Source organism: Dermacentor albipictus, chromosome 5 (assembly GCF_038994185.2).
Source record: "Dermacentor albipictus isolate Rhodes 1998 colony chromosome 5, USDA_Dalb.pri_finalv2, whole genome shotgun sequence".
NCBI lineage: Eukaryota > Metazoa > Arthropoda > Arachnida > Ixodida > Ixodidae > Dermacentor > Dermacentor albipictus.
Window position 1 is genome coordinate 25,955,907 of NC_091825.1, and position 19,299 is coordinate 25,975,205.

The 19,299-nt window shown below is 46.9% G+C and overlaps 1 protein-coding gene across 2 annotated transcripts in view; it reads right to left on the reverse strand.

Moving 5' to 3' along the window:
* Window positions 1-19,299, reverse strand: part of LOC135898283 (complement C2-like) — a 240,593-nt gene that overhangs the window by 143,258 nt on the left and 78,036 nt on the right. For both annotated transcript variants that reach the window (XM_065427150.2, XM_065427151.2), the window contains exon 9: window positions 9,038-9,235. In XM_065427150.2, coding sequence (XP_065283222.1) covers window positions 9,038-9,235 — 198 coding nt within the window. The remainder of the gene's footprint in view (window positions 1-9,037; window positions 9,236-19,299) is intronic.

Here is a 19,299-nt window from a genome sequence, read left to right on the forward strand (position 1 = left end):
CTTGCACCCACAGTTTCACAGCTTGGGGGATGCTTTTGTAAAACTGCTCTAAACACATGCATTCAATGATCACGTCTCTGCTGTCATTCGCTTCCGCGCTTTTCAGGCACTCGAGTAGGTTCGCCTTTGGGCCGTATGCAAACTCTGGATACCCCTCGATATGTTTCTTGCCTGTGCTCCTAAACCTTTGCCGAAAAGCCTCGGCTGAAAGGCGGTATTTCTCCAGGAGACTAGCCTTAACTTTCGCATAATAATATGCATCCTGTGCACTGAGTCTGGCGATTACTTCCGCCAGCTCACATGGCAACATAGACAGCACCCGCTGTGGCCATGTACGCTTACCGAAGTTCATCTTCTCGCAAGTCCTTTAAACATTGCTTAGGAACAAGCCTATGTCGGTCCCGGCCTCAACTGTCTTTGATAGCCTGATCATGCGGTATGATTCTTTCTCATTTGATCTTCCCGGAGCGCCTACCCTTCCTTGAGACAACTCCAAACGTTTGCTTGCAAGTTGAAGTTGCATTTTTCTTAACTCGCGTTCCTCTCTCTTTCTGGCCCGTTCTTCTCTCTCTCTGTCCGGTTTCTCTCTTCAGAATTTCAAACCCCATTTCAATTTCTTACTCACTGGCTTGTTCGGAAATTAGCTGCAATAATGCCGATTTTAGCATTTGCTTGCCTACATAGAGACTCAGTTCCTCACCAACATTGAACAGTTCGTCGCTCAGCAGTCTCCCTAACTCCATGATTGCTGCTTTACGGCCTTGGTCCTGCTCGCTAAATCTACCTAGCAAAACAACCTAGCTAACTATCAACAATCTAGCTTCGCTACAGTTCTAAACAGAACAACCACAAAATGAAGCCTAGAGAGTCAAACCAAAAACCAAGGACTCACCGCAGACACAGCACCACGTCGCAATGTCCATCTCACCGCTGTCAGCCAGTTAATAGGATTGGGGAAAAATCTCATCGCTCGTAATCAGTTGTCAAGATTGCAGTTAGCCTGAATTAGACGGTAGCTGGCCCATGCCGTCGTCCAACTTATCCACGCTCAGGACGTTGTTGAAGGGAAGGACTGCTTCTCATCGAGAATGAGGAATATGGGTTTATTTACAGTATCTACATCAGGATGTCGCAGTTCATCAGTCTAGCATGACTGAGAGAGAAAGTGCACTGAGCAGCCGCACAACAGCGGAATATAAACAATGGGTCCCTCCTCGATCCCAAGGTGAGGGAAACGTTCGACCCGGAGATGAGCCGCTTCTTGGCGAGGGGTTGCACCCCCCCCACACACACGCAGACACACACAAACACACGCACACACACACACACACACACACACACACGCACACACGCACGCACGCACGCACGCACAGGCTCACGGTCGCCTCCTGTTACGTTTCGCCTACGACGCGCGGTATAGCCGGCGCGGATGCAACGGACGCTGGGGCTTCGTTCAAAGCGGCGGACATTTTGGCTCGTTCAGCGCTGACGCAACGCCTCCCCGCCAAGCGCGTCCAGGCATGTTTCAATACCACGTGTCTTCGTGTGTGCGTGTGTGTGTGTGTGTGCATGTTGGTGCCCACGCTTGTCAAAGCGCGGCAGCTGGGGAGAAGAGCTCCCCCAACTTTGAAGCGAGGTCTGACCGGCGCCGGCCCGGCAGATGCGTCACCTTCTAGTCTCAACGTGCCCGAGCGGCGCCGTCACGTGCACACCATCCAGAGCCGTTCTTTCTTGCCCTCAACTCCGAGAGTATAAAAGCAGCTGCCCCCAGACACCAAGAGGGAGGCTCCGATTTCTTCCGTCGAGTAACGTGCTCTCCCGTCTCTCCACTTCGGTCGACCTGACCGGCCGCTCTTTTGCGATGCTAAAATAAACAAGTTGTTCTGTTAGTAGTCGACTCATCCTTTGCCAGCACCTTCGTATGCTTCCAGTTGTGCCCCAGGCCGCCAGGCCAACGCTACTCTTGGGTCTTGCGACCCAGTTACAACTGGTGCCAGCGGTGAGATCGCAACAACTGTTTGGCAGCGGTGAGATCATGACAACGGAGGCCAGCAGCGAAGATATGCAATCGACTGTATGCTGAGCAGCACAACGACCATCCGGGAGCAGTGCAACGAGCCCTGTGTGATGACTGGTTGCCTGCAGCGGAACGACTGCGCTGAATTCTTCGCTGCGAGGTTTGGTGAGTGCGGGACTTTCTTCTGAGTTTTGCCAGGCATTTGTTAGTGTCAGAAACAGAGCTGGTAATTGTGGTTGTCGTTCCTGCCGGGTTAGTTTGCGGCAAGACAATAGTAGGCAGTAGAGAAAGCAGCGTTCAGAGCAGCCATGGATTTGAAGTCGTAGCGCAAACCGAAATTGCTGGAGCTTGCAAGAGAGTTGGGTCTGGATGTCTCAGACAAACTCAGAAAACCAGAACTGCTAAGGGCTATCTTGAGTTAGAAGCTGAGGATTACGAGCTGTCGGAATGCCTTGAGACCATTGAGGAGAAGGAGACTGCAAGAAGAGAGGAGCGCGAACTTAAAGAACAGAAAGAGAAAGATGAGCGCGAAGGTAAAGAACAGAAAGAGAAAGAAAAAGAAGAGTGCGACCGTCAACACGCTTTGGAAATGAAGCGTCTCGAGGTAGAGATGGAACGCGCTCGTAATGAAGTCAGGCACACGGTGCAGGAGAACGAGTATTGTTCAAAATGACTCATCTGATGCGGCCGTTTAAGCTTGGAAAGGACATTGGTTTGTTCCTGGTTAACTTTGAGCGAACGTGCGAGAAGCAGGGGTTCTCTCGGGAAACGTGGCCACAGCGCTTGCTCACTTTGTTACCCGGCGAGGCGGCCGACGTAGTCGCTCGCTTGAAGAGAGAGGAGGCAAAGGATTTCGACAAAGTGAAATCGAGTATGCTAAAAAAGTACAGGCTGTCAGCGGAGGCGTTCCGTCGGAAGTTTCGGGAAAATTAGAAAGGCAGAAGTGAGTCATATACAGAGTTTGCCTACAGGCTTATGTCAAACATGCAGGAGTAGCTCAAAGAAGAGAAAGCGTTAGGTGACCACGAGAAAGTTCTGCAGTGTTTCGGGCTGGAACAGTTTTATAGTCGGTTACCTGAGAACGTGCGGTACTGGGTCTTGGATAGGCCAGACGTTAGTACGGTGGCAAAAGCCGCCAAGCTAGCCGAGGAGTTTGTGACGCGTCGGGCTCGCGGAGCTAAGGACGGGCAAAAGGGTGAATTTGGCTCCAAGTTTGAGAGGCCGAAGTTAACGCCCATGAGAGCGAGGGGGGACACACGTAGTGCGGATGCGAGTGAAAGCAGTCCGACCGAACGTAAGGAGACGGCGGCAGCCGAAGCCGAACGCAGAAAGCGGCTCGAGATGAGGCAAGCGCGCGTGTGTTATACGTGCCAGAAGCCGGGTCACTTTTCAGCGCAGTGTCCAGAAACAAAAGTAAAAGTTCTGCTTTTGTCATTATGCAGCATAGCCGGCGCGGATGCAACGGACGCCGGTGCTTCGTTCAAAGCGGCGGACATTTTGGCCCGTTCAGCGCTGCCCCAGCGCCTCCCCGCCAAGCGCGTCCAGGCATGCTTCAATGCCACGTGTCTTCGTGTGTGCGTGTGTGCATGTTGGTGCCCACGCTTGTCAAAGCACGGCAGCTGGGGAGAGGAGCTCCCCCAACTGTGAATCGAGGAGGTCTGACCGGCGCCGGCCCGGCGGATGCGTCACCTTCTAGTCTCAACGGGCCCGAGCGGCGCCGTCACGTGCACCCCATCTAGAGCTGTTCCTGCTTGCCCTCAACTCCGAGAGTATAAAAGCAGCTGCCCCCGGACGCCAAGAGAGAGGCTCCGATTTCTTCCGTCGAGTAACGTGCTCTCCCGTCTCTCCACTTCGGTCGACCTGACCGGCCGCTCTTTTGCGATGCTAGAATAAAAAAGTGGTTCTGTTAGCAGTCTACTCATGCTTTGCCAGGATCTTCGGATGCTTCCAGTTGTGCCCCAGGCCGCCAGGCCAACGCTACCCTTGGGGCTTGCGACCCATTTGCAACACTCCCCACAGGGCAGCGGGCCTTCGCAGAACTCTGAGCTGACCCCTTCAGCGCGGCCGCCGTGGTGTCCATTGTCTTGCTTCTTGAACGGGGCGTGGGAAGGAGTCTCCGTAGACGTTCCCGCGGCAACTTCCCCGCACATAGCAGATCAGATCCGCGGTGGCGGGTACAGACAGAAAGCCTGCTTCGTCAAACTTGGCTCCAGCGACGGAGAGTCGAGGACGCGCCTATTGTTCACACACAGTCGATTTAGTGACGCCGTGGCTAGAGGTTTGCGGTGGCATTCAAAGAAACGTTTGCCGCCGTTGTCACGATTGGCTGGCAAAACTTGCACGTTGCCAGGTCGGCAGGCCATTGCTAACAGCTAAAGCTTGCATGTCAGCGGGCCGTTCTTTACAACGATAATACAGCTGCGTTATTCTGTTCCGACTTATCCAGCCTTGGCGCTTAAACACCTGCTATTTCTTTTATGCGAAGCATATTACGAGAGCTCAACCCAGCTCCTCAGGCGCGGCGGTGTCGCCTTCAATACCACATGACACCGTGACGTCACGACAGAGGAGAAACGGGGCTCCAACTCGCGCCGTCGCTCGCGGCGTTATATAAGCAGCTGCGCTTGCCTCTGCTAGACACTCACGAAGTGAGATGCCTCCTGGAGACAGAGCTGCTCGTTGGAATGAGAAGCGAAGGTTGCGGCGTGCTACAAAGACTGATTTTCTAGGTGGATTTGGCTCAACTCTTGCAAGATGGGCTGGGTGGGAATCGAACCAGGGTCTTTGGAGTGTGAGACGGAGACGCTACCACTGAGCCACGAGTACGATGCTTCAAAGCGGTACAAAAGCGCCTCTAGTGAATGCGGTGTTGCCTTAGAAACGAGCAGTTTCTAAGGCTCAGGCGTGCGTCGCTTGCTGAGGCGCACATTTCGTTGCCGCGCCGAACGCTGCGTTGCTCGACGCTCACCGCGTCCAATGCGGGGCGCGTAGTCGCTGCGCCGCAGCCCATTGTCTTACACCCCTTGGCGGGTCGACGGGAACGCTGTCGCGTTCCACTCTTGAAGGCGAAGCAGAGTAACGCATGAGTTGTTTCTTCGTCTAGCCGAACAAAATATAGTTAAGCAACAGCAGTTCACCAGGCAAAACAGTGGTTCAACAACTAAAATAAAGGCTAGTATGCTTCGCATCCTGGGCTTAACCTTAGCTAAGCCACAGCCATTTTTAAAAGAATAATGAGTTTTGGCGTTGCTATAACAAACAATATCTCAGCTTGTTATTGGTGAAAAAAAATTTTTCGTGCCAAGGCCACCATATAAGGTTCACAAACGGTAGAAGAACCTAGTCTAACCAAAAATGTTGTACAAAATAAACATTTTTGCGCATGACTACAAAAGATTTTTCGTAAATATAAGATACATTGCTCTTTCATACGCATTAAATTGAACTGAATTTGCCTTACTTTTGTTTAAATATAGAACAGGGAAGAAAGTACAAAAAGGGGAAATTCGAAATTTTTAATGGAATTTCATGGTCTCACTGTAGAGATTCTAACTATTTCTCTAAGTTGCCCAAAGGCGACAAAGCCAATAAACATGTTTCAGAGATCAAGAACATTGCGCTTGTGAGGAAAAAAAATTCCAGAATTGTAATTGTGAGTTTCCTCTTTGCTTACTCAGGCCAGAAGACTGCCACAAAACAACACAAACAAGTGGATGGAGAACCATTAATGTGGAAGACCTGTCTGAAACGGATCGGTGTGTCTTGATCCTGTAGGCTAAGCAGTCGCATGATAACAGACCAGCATGTGCCCATCAATATCGCGTGTACGTTAAGAATCGAACACATCAATGAATAACAAATTTTGCTAAATATCCCTTCTCCCAGCGTATCAAGAAATGCCGTGGTACCGGGGTGATTACAACGGCTCCCGCCGACCGCCTACCTTCCTTGGGGCTCACTTCGGGAAAGCGGCTCTGCCAGAATTGCAGCCGACGGAACTATACCATGGAGGAAACTCCAACTTCTCAACCGACAGTGCAAGGTAGTGATGCCCAATCTCACCATTGCAGTCACCCGGAAGTTATAGGGATGGACATGAATGAGGCACTTACGGTGATTGGAGAGAGTCCCCTGAAGAGACAAGGAAGACAGAAGGCTCGGGAGTCGTACACAGGGAAAGCCAGTGAACTTCAGGAAAGCACAGAAAAAAGTGTGTATTCATATGCTGGCCTCGACCAGCGATCGATATCTGCAACTGCAGTTAGTGATGAGTTCATCAAAGGGATTACATGTCTCTAACATAAACGAGGAGAGGGGGTTTACCGAGGGTCCCGATTTTTATTAGTCATATCATCAGAAGCCAACAAACACTCACACCAAGGACAACATAGGGGAAATTACTTGTGCTTAATAGATGAAATAAAGAAACGATACAATAATGGAAATTAAAATGGATGAAAAAAACAACTTGCCGCAGTTAGGAACCGAACCCACAACCTTCGCATGCGAAGCTTGTGGGTTCGGTTACTACCTGCGGTCATTTGCGACGAACTGCGCCAAAGGCAGGTCGAGCCTTTCGCGCAAACAACAGCAGACACTGAACACGTTGTCAAAAATAGAGTTCCTATTATTGCTATGCATTCCCACCGTGCAGCATCCGGGAATGGCTTCTGCGCGTTCACTTCACGCAGCAAAGCCAAATCGTAGGCCATTGAAGAGTACAGCCTTCTGCTGGTCGCCTTTGACGCTGCCATTTTGGGAAACTTTCTTGTCTGGTGGTCTCCCGAAAAAAACGAGAACCACGAAAGCAGCACGCAAGGCTCCCTACGTACGCACACAAGAATCGGATGCCTGCGTACGCAGCGGCCGCGTACGCATCACGTACTGCTCGTCTTGCGTTCTGCTCATGCGCACTTTGCAGTACGTAGCGAGCTTGCGTACGCAATGCCGTAGCGTACGTACGCTACGTACGCAGTACTAATACTGTCTATTGTAGCTACTGAAGAGCCTCGGTGCGAAATTTACGACATGTATACCAGTGCAGGAGTCACACAAACGGCCTAGAGGGGCAATTTTGTGCGCAGAAACTTCACAAAACAAAAGAACGGAACCAGAATATGAAAACGGATATGACGCTGGAACACCTACAGGTAGCGCGGTATTTGAGCCTCCGAGAGGATCAGTTCGCTCTGCAGTGACGCAAGGTTGGGGGATGTGTTTCATGCGATCTACGCTACACACTTCGTGCCGTTGTACTTTGTGAATCTATTAATAAAGGCGGGTGATAAAAAAGGAGAGATTAATTGCCCTTACTGCTTGACAAAGTGATCCAATCGAATGGTCTAAATGGTGGTAAACAACTTACCGAAAATGTAATTTTCTAGCAGTTGACCGCTGCATTCATGCAGGAACCTATGGTTTTATTTATTTATTTATTTATTTATCACAGTACCCACAGCGCCAGTTTGGCATTACAGTGGGGGGGAGACGTACATATATCATTGACAAACAGCAGTTGATATAGAATAAATGAAAAAAAAAAGATACAGATCAGGGCAAATCGCCGTCACAACAAAAAGAAGAAACAAAGAAGCAGAGCATAACCATACATGTGCGAAGTGAAACAAAGCGGTTCTGTTGATGCAAGCACTAAGTACAGAAAAAAAAATGCAAGTCATACGACTGAGGCAAAGGCATCATTTGAAGATAGCGATACGACATCGCTGGGCAACCTGTTCCACTCACTGACCGTCTTAGGAAAAAATGACATCTCAAAAAGCTCCGTTCTGCATCTATACTCTTTAATCTTAAGTGGGTGATCGCGCCTGCCAGAAGTGTATTCCGGTGGCCTTATGTAGCTATCACGATTGAGGCCGGTTTTAGAATGATATATATTGTGCAAAAATTTCAATCTGAATGTTTTTCTACGATTTTGAAGTGTATTCCAGCCTAATGTTTCCTTTGTTTGGGATGCGCTAAAATACCGAGTATAATTTTGTACCACGAAACGGGCTGCTAAGCTTTGTACTCTTTCTAGTTTCTTTATGTCTGTCGCAATACACGGGTCCCAGATAGTACAAGCATATTCCAGTATTGGTCTTATGTTAGTCTTGTAAAGCAGGTTCCTTGTTTCTAAGGGAAAGCACTTCGCATTTCTACGTGGCATAGCAAGAACTCTATACGCCTTAGCAATTATATAGTTAAAATGATTGTGCCAGCATAGTTGAGAGGTCAAGTACACCCCAAGGTATTTGTATTCACACACGGATGTAAGATTTGTCCCGTTAATGCTATATGTATATACATTTGGTGACCTTTGTCTCGTAAAGCACATCTGCACAGTTTTATCAAGATTTATACTCATGCCCCATTTATCACACCACTCTGCAACCTTGTCTAAATCCTTCTGTAGTTCATTATAATCATCGGGACCTTTCATAACGCGATACAGAACGCAGTCGTCCGCAAACAATCGGATGAAAGATGATATGCCAACGGTAATGTCATTCATGTATAACAAAAACAATAGCGGACCAAAAACTGAACCTTGAGGCACCCCCGAAGACACATCAACACCATGCGACAGCCTAGCTCCAACGACTACGCGTTGTGTCCTACAATTTAAGTATTCTTTCATCCATTCAACAACCGTTTTATTTATGTTGTACCACTATAGGTTCTATGTTCTGTGTGCATTTATGCATGCCAATACTCTCGCATTTTACTTTAGGGCAAAAATACCTTGTCACGTAACAATAAATTTGCGGCTTCTCTGGATATAGTACCATAACGACGTTCATGCTCGATTCCAGGAAACGTAATGAACACTTCTTAGCCCTTGTGCGAAGAGGCTTGAAGCATTCTTAATGCATGATACACTGAGTATATGTAACAGTAGCTAAGCATTTAGAATGAGTATACTTCCTTATATGTGCAATGGTATCAATATTTCATTATCTAAATTCTAGTAAACTGGCTTTTTTAAAGCTGTGCGGGTAGTGATGAAAATGTGTCACTCACCAATGCATACCGGGAGAGCACTCGACCATTTTCTATCTTCTAGGCACGTGAGAGTGTCGTTTCCGCGCATGTAAAAATTGGAGTTGCAGGCAAATCTGATTCTGCTTCCAACCGAGAAGGTGTTACGACCGAACCTCACGCCATTATCTGGTGTGCCAGGGTCGAGGCACATCCTGCTGCCTGCAGCTTGTATCATCGCTGTAAAGCAAAATAATAAAAAAGAAAGCAAAAATCAATTCTCAGCTGCATAAATGGTGTACTATTGGCGGAATCGCGGCTGTGAAGTTTGTCAGTCTCACACCCAGAGCGTAATATGCACTGCATAGATTTTCAGTAACGCCGATATTTTATAAAGCCTGCTCCCTATCTTCCTGTGTGTAGTCGTTGATACACGTCTTCATATTACGTAGCGGATGCAAAGTACATTTTTGCTTAACCAATTAGCCTACTTAATTAACAGGGTGTCTGGGAAGAGAACATGAGTCCAAGTAATGTTTGCCTGCTTTTATAGGAATTTACATTAGAAAAATACAAAATTAAAAGAAAGGCTTTGGATGCCTGAATATACGCTTTCAGAGGTATAAGGAAGACACATTGCCACGTTCTGTAAGCTACGCCTGTAGCCCATAAAGAAACACACCATTTTGGCCATGTGCCGTCTGGTATACTATTGGACGGTGCTGACATTCGGTGACTCGGAAAAAGGACGGCGGCCTTTCTAGAACCTGGCACACAAACTTGAAACACGCATAAGCTAGCACGCAAGCTAGTCTTACAATAACAATTATGGAATGGACAGGTGTGTGCCTCTACTGCTGCGATTGAACCTGATCACAATTAGTAACGAAGTACATTCGCATTAAGCAATTACAGTTGCTTTAGCTAGGTAAATTAGTTGTGAGACTTGGCATCCTACTTGATACTACGCTTGGAAGTTAGGCATACCAACTGAAGCTCAAATCGTATGACGCTCCAATGATAATGGAAAGCTATTTGGCGAAAATTAAGACAAAAAGCACAGCCTCCTCTTTGGGAGTGCCGTGCTCAAAGGTAGGGGAAGCGCCGTCGGTTGGCAACGTTGCTCTGCCGGTTTTCTCCGCGGGGTGGCACCACCAGCCCTGGGCAACAACAGCCAGGCGGCTAGGCTGGCCAGGTCTGTTCATCCCTTGTTTGATCGACGCTAGCTGTGCTCATGGTTCTGCGCTTCAAGCTCGCACGTGTTTTGTCCAATCATGGCCTACTGTTGTGTGCCGAAGTGCAAATCGGAGTCGAAGCGGAAAGTACCGGGCATTTAGTTTCATGAAATCCCTTCAGATCAAAAGCTGCGAAAAAGTTGGTTAAGAGTAATCGCAAGGAAGGACTGGGTACCCAATACAACGTCACGTTATTCAGTAGTTTGTAGCCGGCACTTCATCGCTACGGACTACAAAGAAGGATGCAAGACTCGCAAGCTGAAAAGGGGTGCTACTCCCAGCGTCTTCGACGAATACCCGGGGTATATGCAGCCGGTAGCAAAGAAACCGCTGAGCAACTCTGCTGTGCGGAAACGGGAAGCAGTTCGTCGCAGTGCGCCTGCTGTGTCTGCCGTGTCTGCTGCCAATCTACTGACCACAGGCAGCTTTGCCCAGAGTGCCAAAATGCATGAAGTCGCCACTCCAGCAGCAGGTATTTCTTCTGTGGATGCGGACAGTGAAGTTGTCTTTGTTGACCCTCGGCACGAAATTGAGCCGAACGTGCCTGCCGCGCGCATGACACAAAGGCATCAAAGTATCCAGGTTGATGTGCGCAGTGCTATTTCGGTAGTAGAACGTCAGAGGTGGCGACGAAGAGAGCGTGACCGAAAGGCCAAGATTGAGCGATTGAAGCAGACTGTTGAGCGTTATAAACAAGAACTGCTACAGTTAAAAGAAGACAGCTACTTGACTGCTTTTTCCAGCGTCGTGAAAGCAGCAAATAAAAAGCACTTGGGTGCTAGTGTACTTTTGGACCAAGTAATGAACTTCTCAAAAATTTGGCCAACGTGGTCGGAGATAACAGTGCGCCATTCCATAGTGTTAAGAAACCTTTCAACGCGAGCCTACGAACACACCCGAAAAGAGGGAATCCTGAAGCTTCCAAGCAGAGCCACTTTGCAAAGGTTTCTTGGAGTAACATCAGGTGAAGTGGGGTTTACATCATTAGTCCAGCAGCGGCTTCAAACAGAGGTGGCAAACCTCGCAAGCACACAGGCCAAAACTTGCTCTTTGGTAGTTGATGAAATGAGAATCAAACAGCGACTCCAATACAACAAACAGCGAGATGCATTTGTTGGAGAGGTGGCAGCGGGAAGCTTCTGCCATCCACAAGCACTGCCGAACCACTGCTGGCCGATTCCCTGTTGTGTTTCGTACTTTCTGGAGTTTCAGTGCGCATTCGAATACCTGTAGGGAATTTCTTAACTATGAACTGTACTGGACGCCAGCTGTTTGTGCTAATACAGTATGTAATTAAGCAGGCCGAAGCAGCAGGCTTTGTCGTGGTGCGCATAGTAACTGAAAATCACAGGATCAACGTTCCTGCCATGGAACTCCTGTGCAACGGAAACCTGACACATTGCATTCAGCACCCCGAGAATCCGGCACAGAAGCTGTTTCTTGCATTTGACCAGTGTCACCTGATCAAAAACATTAGGTCAGAATTTCTAGCCCGAGACCTTGGAGAGAGCGGTGAGGTTTCATCCACTCATCTGAAACAACGATACCGCATGCAGCAAGGAAACATGGTGAAGCCTGTAAGGTTTCTTAAGAGAAAGCACGTATATCCATCGAATATTGACACAATGAACGTGTCTAGGGCTGTCCAAGTTTTCTCGCCACCGGTCACTGCGACACTTGAGGTGCTGAAAGAGCAAGCAGGCCATACAGCTGACATAAGGTTTGCAAGTGTGAGTCCCACAGTTCAGTTCATGGAAACTGTGCACCACTGGTTCCTGTTGATGGACGTCAGCAACTGCGTCCAGCACATTCACCAAAAGTTGCCAGACACCAAACAGTACGAGACCGCTGACGACATCCGCCTGACCTGGCTCTTGACATCTTTTCTTGAATATCTTGAAGAGATGAAGAACAAGTGCACACAAAAGCAGTTCCTTAGCAAGGAAACATACCATGCACTGGTAATGACTACCAAGTCGAATGTGGTATGTGTGAAGTACCTGCTGGAAACTTCCAAATTCAAGTTCGTGCTGACAGGCAAGCTTTCATCAGACCCAATAGAGTCCTTTTTTGGATGGCTACTAAGATCTGCTGGCAGCAATGATCAGACAGATGGCCAAGCTGTTCTTTCTGGGATTGAAAAGGTGTTGAAGAATGGTATTATTTCAGCTTTTAAAAACAGCAACGTAGTTGACACCACAAGTCATGCATCAGGAGCACTGCATAATGCTGGAAAATCAAGAGACGACCACTCGGGCCGCTTTCCAGCAGAAGCAACAAGGCTGCTTAAAGATCGGCTGAAAAAACCAGCCAGCCTTCTTCCAACAGTAGACATGGCAGCCACCTCGATGGTAGGAGGCTACCTGGCTCGTGTCATTCAAGAACAAATTGACTGCAGCAGCTGTATTTCGCTTGTGCCAAAGCCATCTTCTGCTTCACCAAGCGACAGTCTGATCCGACATCAGGACCGAGGAGGGCTCCTGTACCCTTCCCGCCAACTTGTACACGTGCTACATGCCTTGAAAATGTACGTTGAGGTGATCCTGAGCAAGAGAAGAAACCTTGCAAAGACACTGCAAGAAGTCGTCAATAATGCTCTGCCTGTACTGGCAAACTGTGGAGTTTTGAAGTGTACCTGCCCTGAGCACCACCTGCAGCTCTTGAAGATTGTCTGCACGAAATATTTCAGGCCAATATTAACCAATTATGCATTGTCTGTAACAGACGAGAATGACATGGCGAAGACATTCTTTGGGAAGCCACTCTCCCGGAAACAGCTAGAGCTTTAAGCGAAGCCTGAATATCAACTTGAACAAGCCTGACGTAACAATAAAGTCTGATGTGCGTCAGCATGTTTGCACTTCTTTCTTTTGGCTCATTAGCGCTGTGCGGTGCTTGTAGGCAGTATCTGGGCTGGAAAATAACCGCATTTTGAGCGCATATAAAATGGCAGACCTGCCTCAACAATTAACGAGAGGCAGAGAAAGAATTGCACAGAAACCTTGAAATAAAGGGACGATGCGCAGTTCAGCTGTTTTTGCAGCTTACACTTCTGAAAAAATGAAGTGAGCCGAAAGTGATTTCATTAGCATGAATCGTGGTCAGTAAGTTGGGCAATTAGTCACAATTTGGCGATAAGATAAAGTGCCTGTGTTCACACAAAGGTTGCCGCGACGTTAGATACTTGTTGAGTGCAACGACCTACTGCTGCACCATGAAAACATATGAAAGCAAGTTTAATGCAAATTAGAGAATAATCAATCACAGAACCAGGCAAAAGAGAACCTTATAAATGTATTTTACTTGCACCTCACAATAGAGCATCTTTTTTGCATTATAAAATGCAGTGCAGCTAGTGCTTCAGCAGAATACGGTGCTATGCACAGTGGCCTTATCGCCTGCTCCATCCAGGGCTGCTGGCGCCCCCCATTGGCAGATCCTTGAACTAACCTCGACGTCGCCAAACAATGGCGCCCCGCATAATTGAGCAGGCACTGAAAGTGTAGAGGAGGCTATGCAAATAGCTCGACACAACCAGCATGTCGCTCAGTTTACGAGGACGTTTCTTTTTATAAAGACACTCAGCTCAAAATTCTTACATCAAGCCTGGGAAAAGACGCGGAATGCGGGAAATGGAAATTCTAGACGATGAACAAAACGTGAACAAGGTGAATGCAGGAGCCAACGTTTTGACAAGTCCACTTGTCGAAACGTTGGCTCCTGCATTCACCTGGTTCACGTTTTGCTCATCGTCTAACATCAAGCCTGTGATACGTCAGCGAAAGTTTCACGGTGCAAAATGCAAGCGGGTTTACTTATAGGCATCTTTTGCTATGGGGATAATCCTTCTGAGAGGGTGAGTAACACTGAATGTAAATATGTGATGCATTAAGCTTCGTGTTGACTGAATCTACCGTTTTTTTTACTACCTAAACCGCTAACGTCTAACAAGAAGCGGTGCAAGCTCACAATAGAATTGAGAATTAAAATATGACAATTTCCTATTCACGACCACCATTAACGACTCACATTACATTGGAAGTATTCAGAGCACAAATTCAGCACATCGCCTACACAACTAACCACCACCTCGCGTCGCCACCACAAAACCGACTTAGGGCCTCTTTCCACAAAAGATGTGGGATTACCGTGACGGCCTTCATGCATAATATACACCCGCATAGAGACTGCTGGCAGCTCCTTAAATCTTGCTTGATTACAAGCGCGACTCTCAGTACCTGGCGTTCAGAACCGGAAGCATTGCGCTGCTAAGCCCGATGTCGCGGCAACATATCTCCGCTGCGGGGGCTTGTAGCGTGCAAATTCAGGGATAACGATGAGCCACATTAAAGTGTAGCATTATTTTAGTGGGCAGAAGACTATAGCTGATGGTCTTTCGTCCGCGGATAAATCACGTGGCGGCGGCTGCGCGTGATCTGAGCCACGTGCCCGCTTCGCTTCCTAGGCAATGGCCTGTCCCTAGCCAGCCGCCGTTCTCCTTATCTTCTTTGACGTCATTGCTGCTACAAGCTAAATGTAAAGGGGCTCGTGTACCTTGATTTGGAAGCACGGTAACGAACCCCAACTTAACAAAATATTCACATAGTCTCAATAGGTCATGTCTGATACTGAGATTGCGGCTTCATAGTAATAATAACAACTTTATTTCCATCTACTTGATGGAGGAGGCTGCAAGTAAAAGCTCCTGCCGTCGAGGTAGCGTCACGAGGCCCGCAGCCCCCTTACACAGTATTCGGCAACAACAATTTATACGCGTACACTCATAAGCTATATACATATATATACCAACATGTCTCCACATAGGCGCATATACCCGTGCTTATAAATACGCGTGTTCGTACAAAGCCTAAACACACACACACACACACACACACACACACACACACACACACACACACACACACACACACACACACACACACACACACACACACACATATATATATATATATATATATATATATATATGCCCATGCAGTGAGATGCATATCCATATATATACAAACATTATATACATACTAACCGAGAGGAAGTACTTTTTGATCAGTGACTTAACAATCCTGCATATACCAGCCTCTCAGTTGTTTGGCCGTTATTTGCGTGACATCAACGCCTAGATTATTGTATTTATTTAAAAGCGTTGTCAATGAGACGGATTGCTTTTCTCTAAAATAATTTGTTCTGGCTGTGATTACCCAGCATATTTCATTATGACGGGTAACATAAAATTTATCATTGAGTTCGACGTACAATGTTTTCGTACAAGTGAGCAGTTTCGTTTTATTTCACGCCTAAATGCGGTTGTTAACATGTACTGGTAAAAGTTTAACACAGAAATTATGTTGGCTTCCTGAAATAGGTTTATAGTATGGGAGTTGACATCATCATCATCATCATCATCATAATCATCATCATCATCATCAGCCTGGCTACTCCCACTGCAGGGCAAAGGCCTCTCCCATACTGCTCTAACTACCCCGGTCAGGTGCTAATTGTGGCCATGTTGTCCCTGCAAACTTCTTAATCTCATCCGTCCACCAAATATTCTGCCGCCCCCTTCTACGCTTCCCTTCTCTTAGACTCCAATCCGTAACCCTTAATGACCATAGGCTATCTTGCCTCCTCATTACACGCGCTGCCCATTCCAATTACTATTTCTCGATTTGAGCAAAGAGGTCATTGACTCGCCTTTCTTCCCTCACCCAATCTGCTCTCTTTTTATCCTTCTTAACGTCACACCCATCATACCTCTTTCCTTAGCTCGTTGCCTCATCCCCAATTTAGGTAGAACCTTTTCGTAAGCTTAGAGGCTTCTGCCCTGTATATGTGCACTGCTAAGACACAGCAGTTATACACTTTTCTCTTGAGGGATAATGGCAACCTGGTGTTCATGATCTGATAATGCCTGCCAAGTGCCCTCGAGCCCATTCTTATTCTTCTGATTATTTCAGTCTCATGATCCAAATATGCGGCCACTACCTGCCCTAAGTAGACGCATTTCCGAGCCACTTCCAGTGCCTCACTACCTATCGTAAACTGCTGTTCTCTTCCGAGACTGTTAAACATTACTTTAGTTTTCTGCAGATTAATTTTTAGACCCGCGCTTCTGCTTTGCCTCTCCAGGAGTGTGAGCATGCATGGCAACTGGTCCCCCTGAGTTAATAAGCAAGGCAATTTCATCAGCGAATCCCAGCTTGCTAAGATATTCTCCGTTAACTGTTATCCCCAATTCTTCCCAATCTGGGTCTCTCAATACGTCCTGTAAACACGCTGTAAATAGCATTGGAGAGATCGTATCTCCCTGCCTGACGCCTTTCTTTATTTGGGATTTTGTTTCTTTCTTTATGGAGGGCAAGGGTGGCTGTAGAGCTGCTGTAGACGTATTTCAGTCTTTTTACCTACGGCTGGTCTATACCCTGATTCCGCAATGCCTGCATGAGTGCTGAGCTTTCGACTGAATCAAATGCGTTCTCGTAATGGATGAAAGCTATATATAGGGGTGGGTATATTCCGAACATTTCCGTATCACCTGATTGATAGTTTGATTAAGTTCTACTGCTAGTAGCTTTTGCGAAATCCTGTCTGGACTCTTGTTTGACAGATGTCTAAGGTGGTCCTGATTGCATTTGTGACTACCTTAGTAAATACTTTGTAGGCAAGGGACAGTAAGCTGATCGGTTTATAATTTTCCAGGTTTTTGGCGCCCCCTTTGTTATGGATTAGGATTATGTTGGCGTTCTTCCAAGATTCCGGTACGCTCGAGGTCATGAGGAATTAAAGAGCAGCGGAAGAAACTTCTTTTGCAAACCCAGTAAGCTATGCAAATTAACAAAACTAGTTCTATCCCATACCAATAAGCAATAACAGAGGTATGAACAGGCCGCCATTAGAATCGAAACCTGGTAAAGTTTAACTCTAGACCGTTATCTAGTGAGGCGAGTCTAGCAGTGTTATTGGTGGAATTACAGGGCAGTAAATGGGATATAATAGTGCTCAATGAAGTTAGGAGGCTAAAAGAAGCATATACAGTGGTAAAAACGGGCACGTCTTGTGCTAATGGGGCTTAGCGGAGCATCAAGAACTAGGAGTAGTATTCCTGATTAATAAGGATATAGCTGGTAACATACAGGAATCCTATAGCATTAACGAGAGGGAGGCGGTTCTTGTTGTCAACGTTAATAAGATGTAGAAATTGAAGGTGGTACAGGTCTACGCCCCTAAATCCAGTCATGATGACCAAGAAGTCGAAAGCTTCTATGACGATGTGGAATCGGCGGTGGGTAAAGTCAAGCAAATTACACTATATGATGGGCGACTTCAATGCCAGGGTAGGCAAGAAGCAGGCTGGAGACAAGTCAGTGGGGAATATGGCATAGGTTATAGGAATAGCAGGGGAGAGTTATTAGTAGAGTTCGCAGAACAAAATAATATGCGGATGATGAATGCGTTCTTCCGCAAGCGGGACAGCCGAAAGTGGACGTGGAGGAGCCCGAATGGCGAGACTAGAAATGAAATAGAATTTATACTCTGTGCTAATCCTGGCATCATACAAAATGTGAACGTGCTCGGCAAGGAACGCTGCAGTAACCATAGGATGGTAAGAACTCGAATTAGCCTATATGTGAGAAGGGAACGAAAGAAACTGGTACATAGGAAGCCGATCCGTCAGTTAGCGGTTAGAGGGAAAATAGAGGAATTCCGGATCAAGCTACTGAACAGGTATTCGACATTAACTCTGGCAGAGGACCGCAGTGTTGAACTAATGAACGACAATGTTACGGACATCATTAAGGATTGGACAATAGAAGTTGGTGGTAACTGCGTTAGACAGGATACAAGTAAGCCCTAGCAGGAGTCGAAAGGTGTGATCAAGAAACGCCAATGTATGAAAACCTCTAACGCTACAGCTTGAAAAGAACTGGCAGAACTTTCCAAGTTAATCCACAAGCGTAAGACAGCTGACATTAGGAAGTGTAATATGGATAGAATTGAACACGCTCTAATGAACGGAAGAAGCCTTAAAGAAGTGAAGAAACTAGGAATATGCAAGAATTAAATGTATGTGTTAAGAGACAAAGCCAGCAATATTATTGCTAATATGAATGAGATAGTTCATGTGGCTGAGGACTTCTATATATATTTATACAGCACCAGTGGCACCGGCACCAACTATGATACTGGAAGAGATAATAGTCTAGAGGGACTTGAAATCCCACATGTAAGGCAGGAAGAAGTGAGGAAAGCCTTGGGAGCTATGCAGCAGGGGATGATCAGGTAACAGCAGATTTGTTTAAGAATGGTGGGGAGATGGTTCTAGAAAAACTGGCCACCCTGTATACACAATGCCTCATGACCTCGAGCGTACCGGAATCTTGGATGAACTCTAACATAGTCCCAATCCATAATAAAGGGAACGCCAAACACTTGGAAAACTATAGACCGATCGGCTTAGTGTTCATTGCCCACAAAGTAATTACTAAGGCAAGCGCAAAAAGAATCGGCAACACCTTTGACTTCTGCCACCCAAAGGACCAGGAAGGATTCCGTAAAGGCTACTCAATCATTGACCATATTCACGCTATCAATCAGGTGAGAGAGAAATGCGCGGAATATAACCAGCTCTTATATATACAGGTTTCAATGATTACGAAAAAACATTTCATTCACTCGGATCCTCAGCAGTCATGCAGACATTACGGAATTAAGGTGTAGACGAGCCATATGTAAAAATACTGAAAGATATCTATAGCAGCTCCACAGCCGCCGTAGGCTTCCATAAAGAAAGAAACAAAAACCTAACGAAGAAAGGCGTTAGACAGGGAGATAGGATCTCTCCATTGCTATTCACAACGTGTTTACAGAACGACTGTTCAGAGACCTGGATCGGGAAGAATTGGGGTATAAAAGGTAATGGAGAATGCCTTAGTAACTTGCGATTCGCTGATAATATTGCCTTGCTAAGTTGCTCAGGGGACCAATTCCAATGCATGCTCACTGACCTGGAGGGGGAAAGCAGAAGCATGAGTCTAAAACTTCATCTCCAGAAAA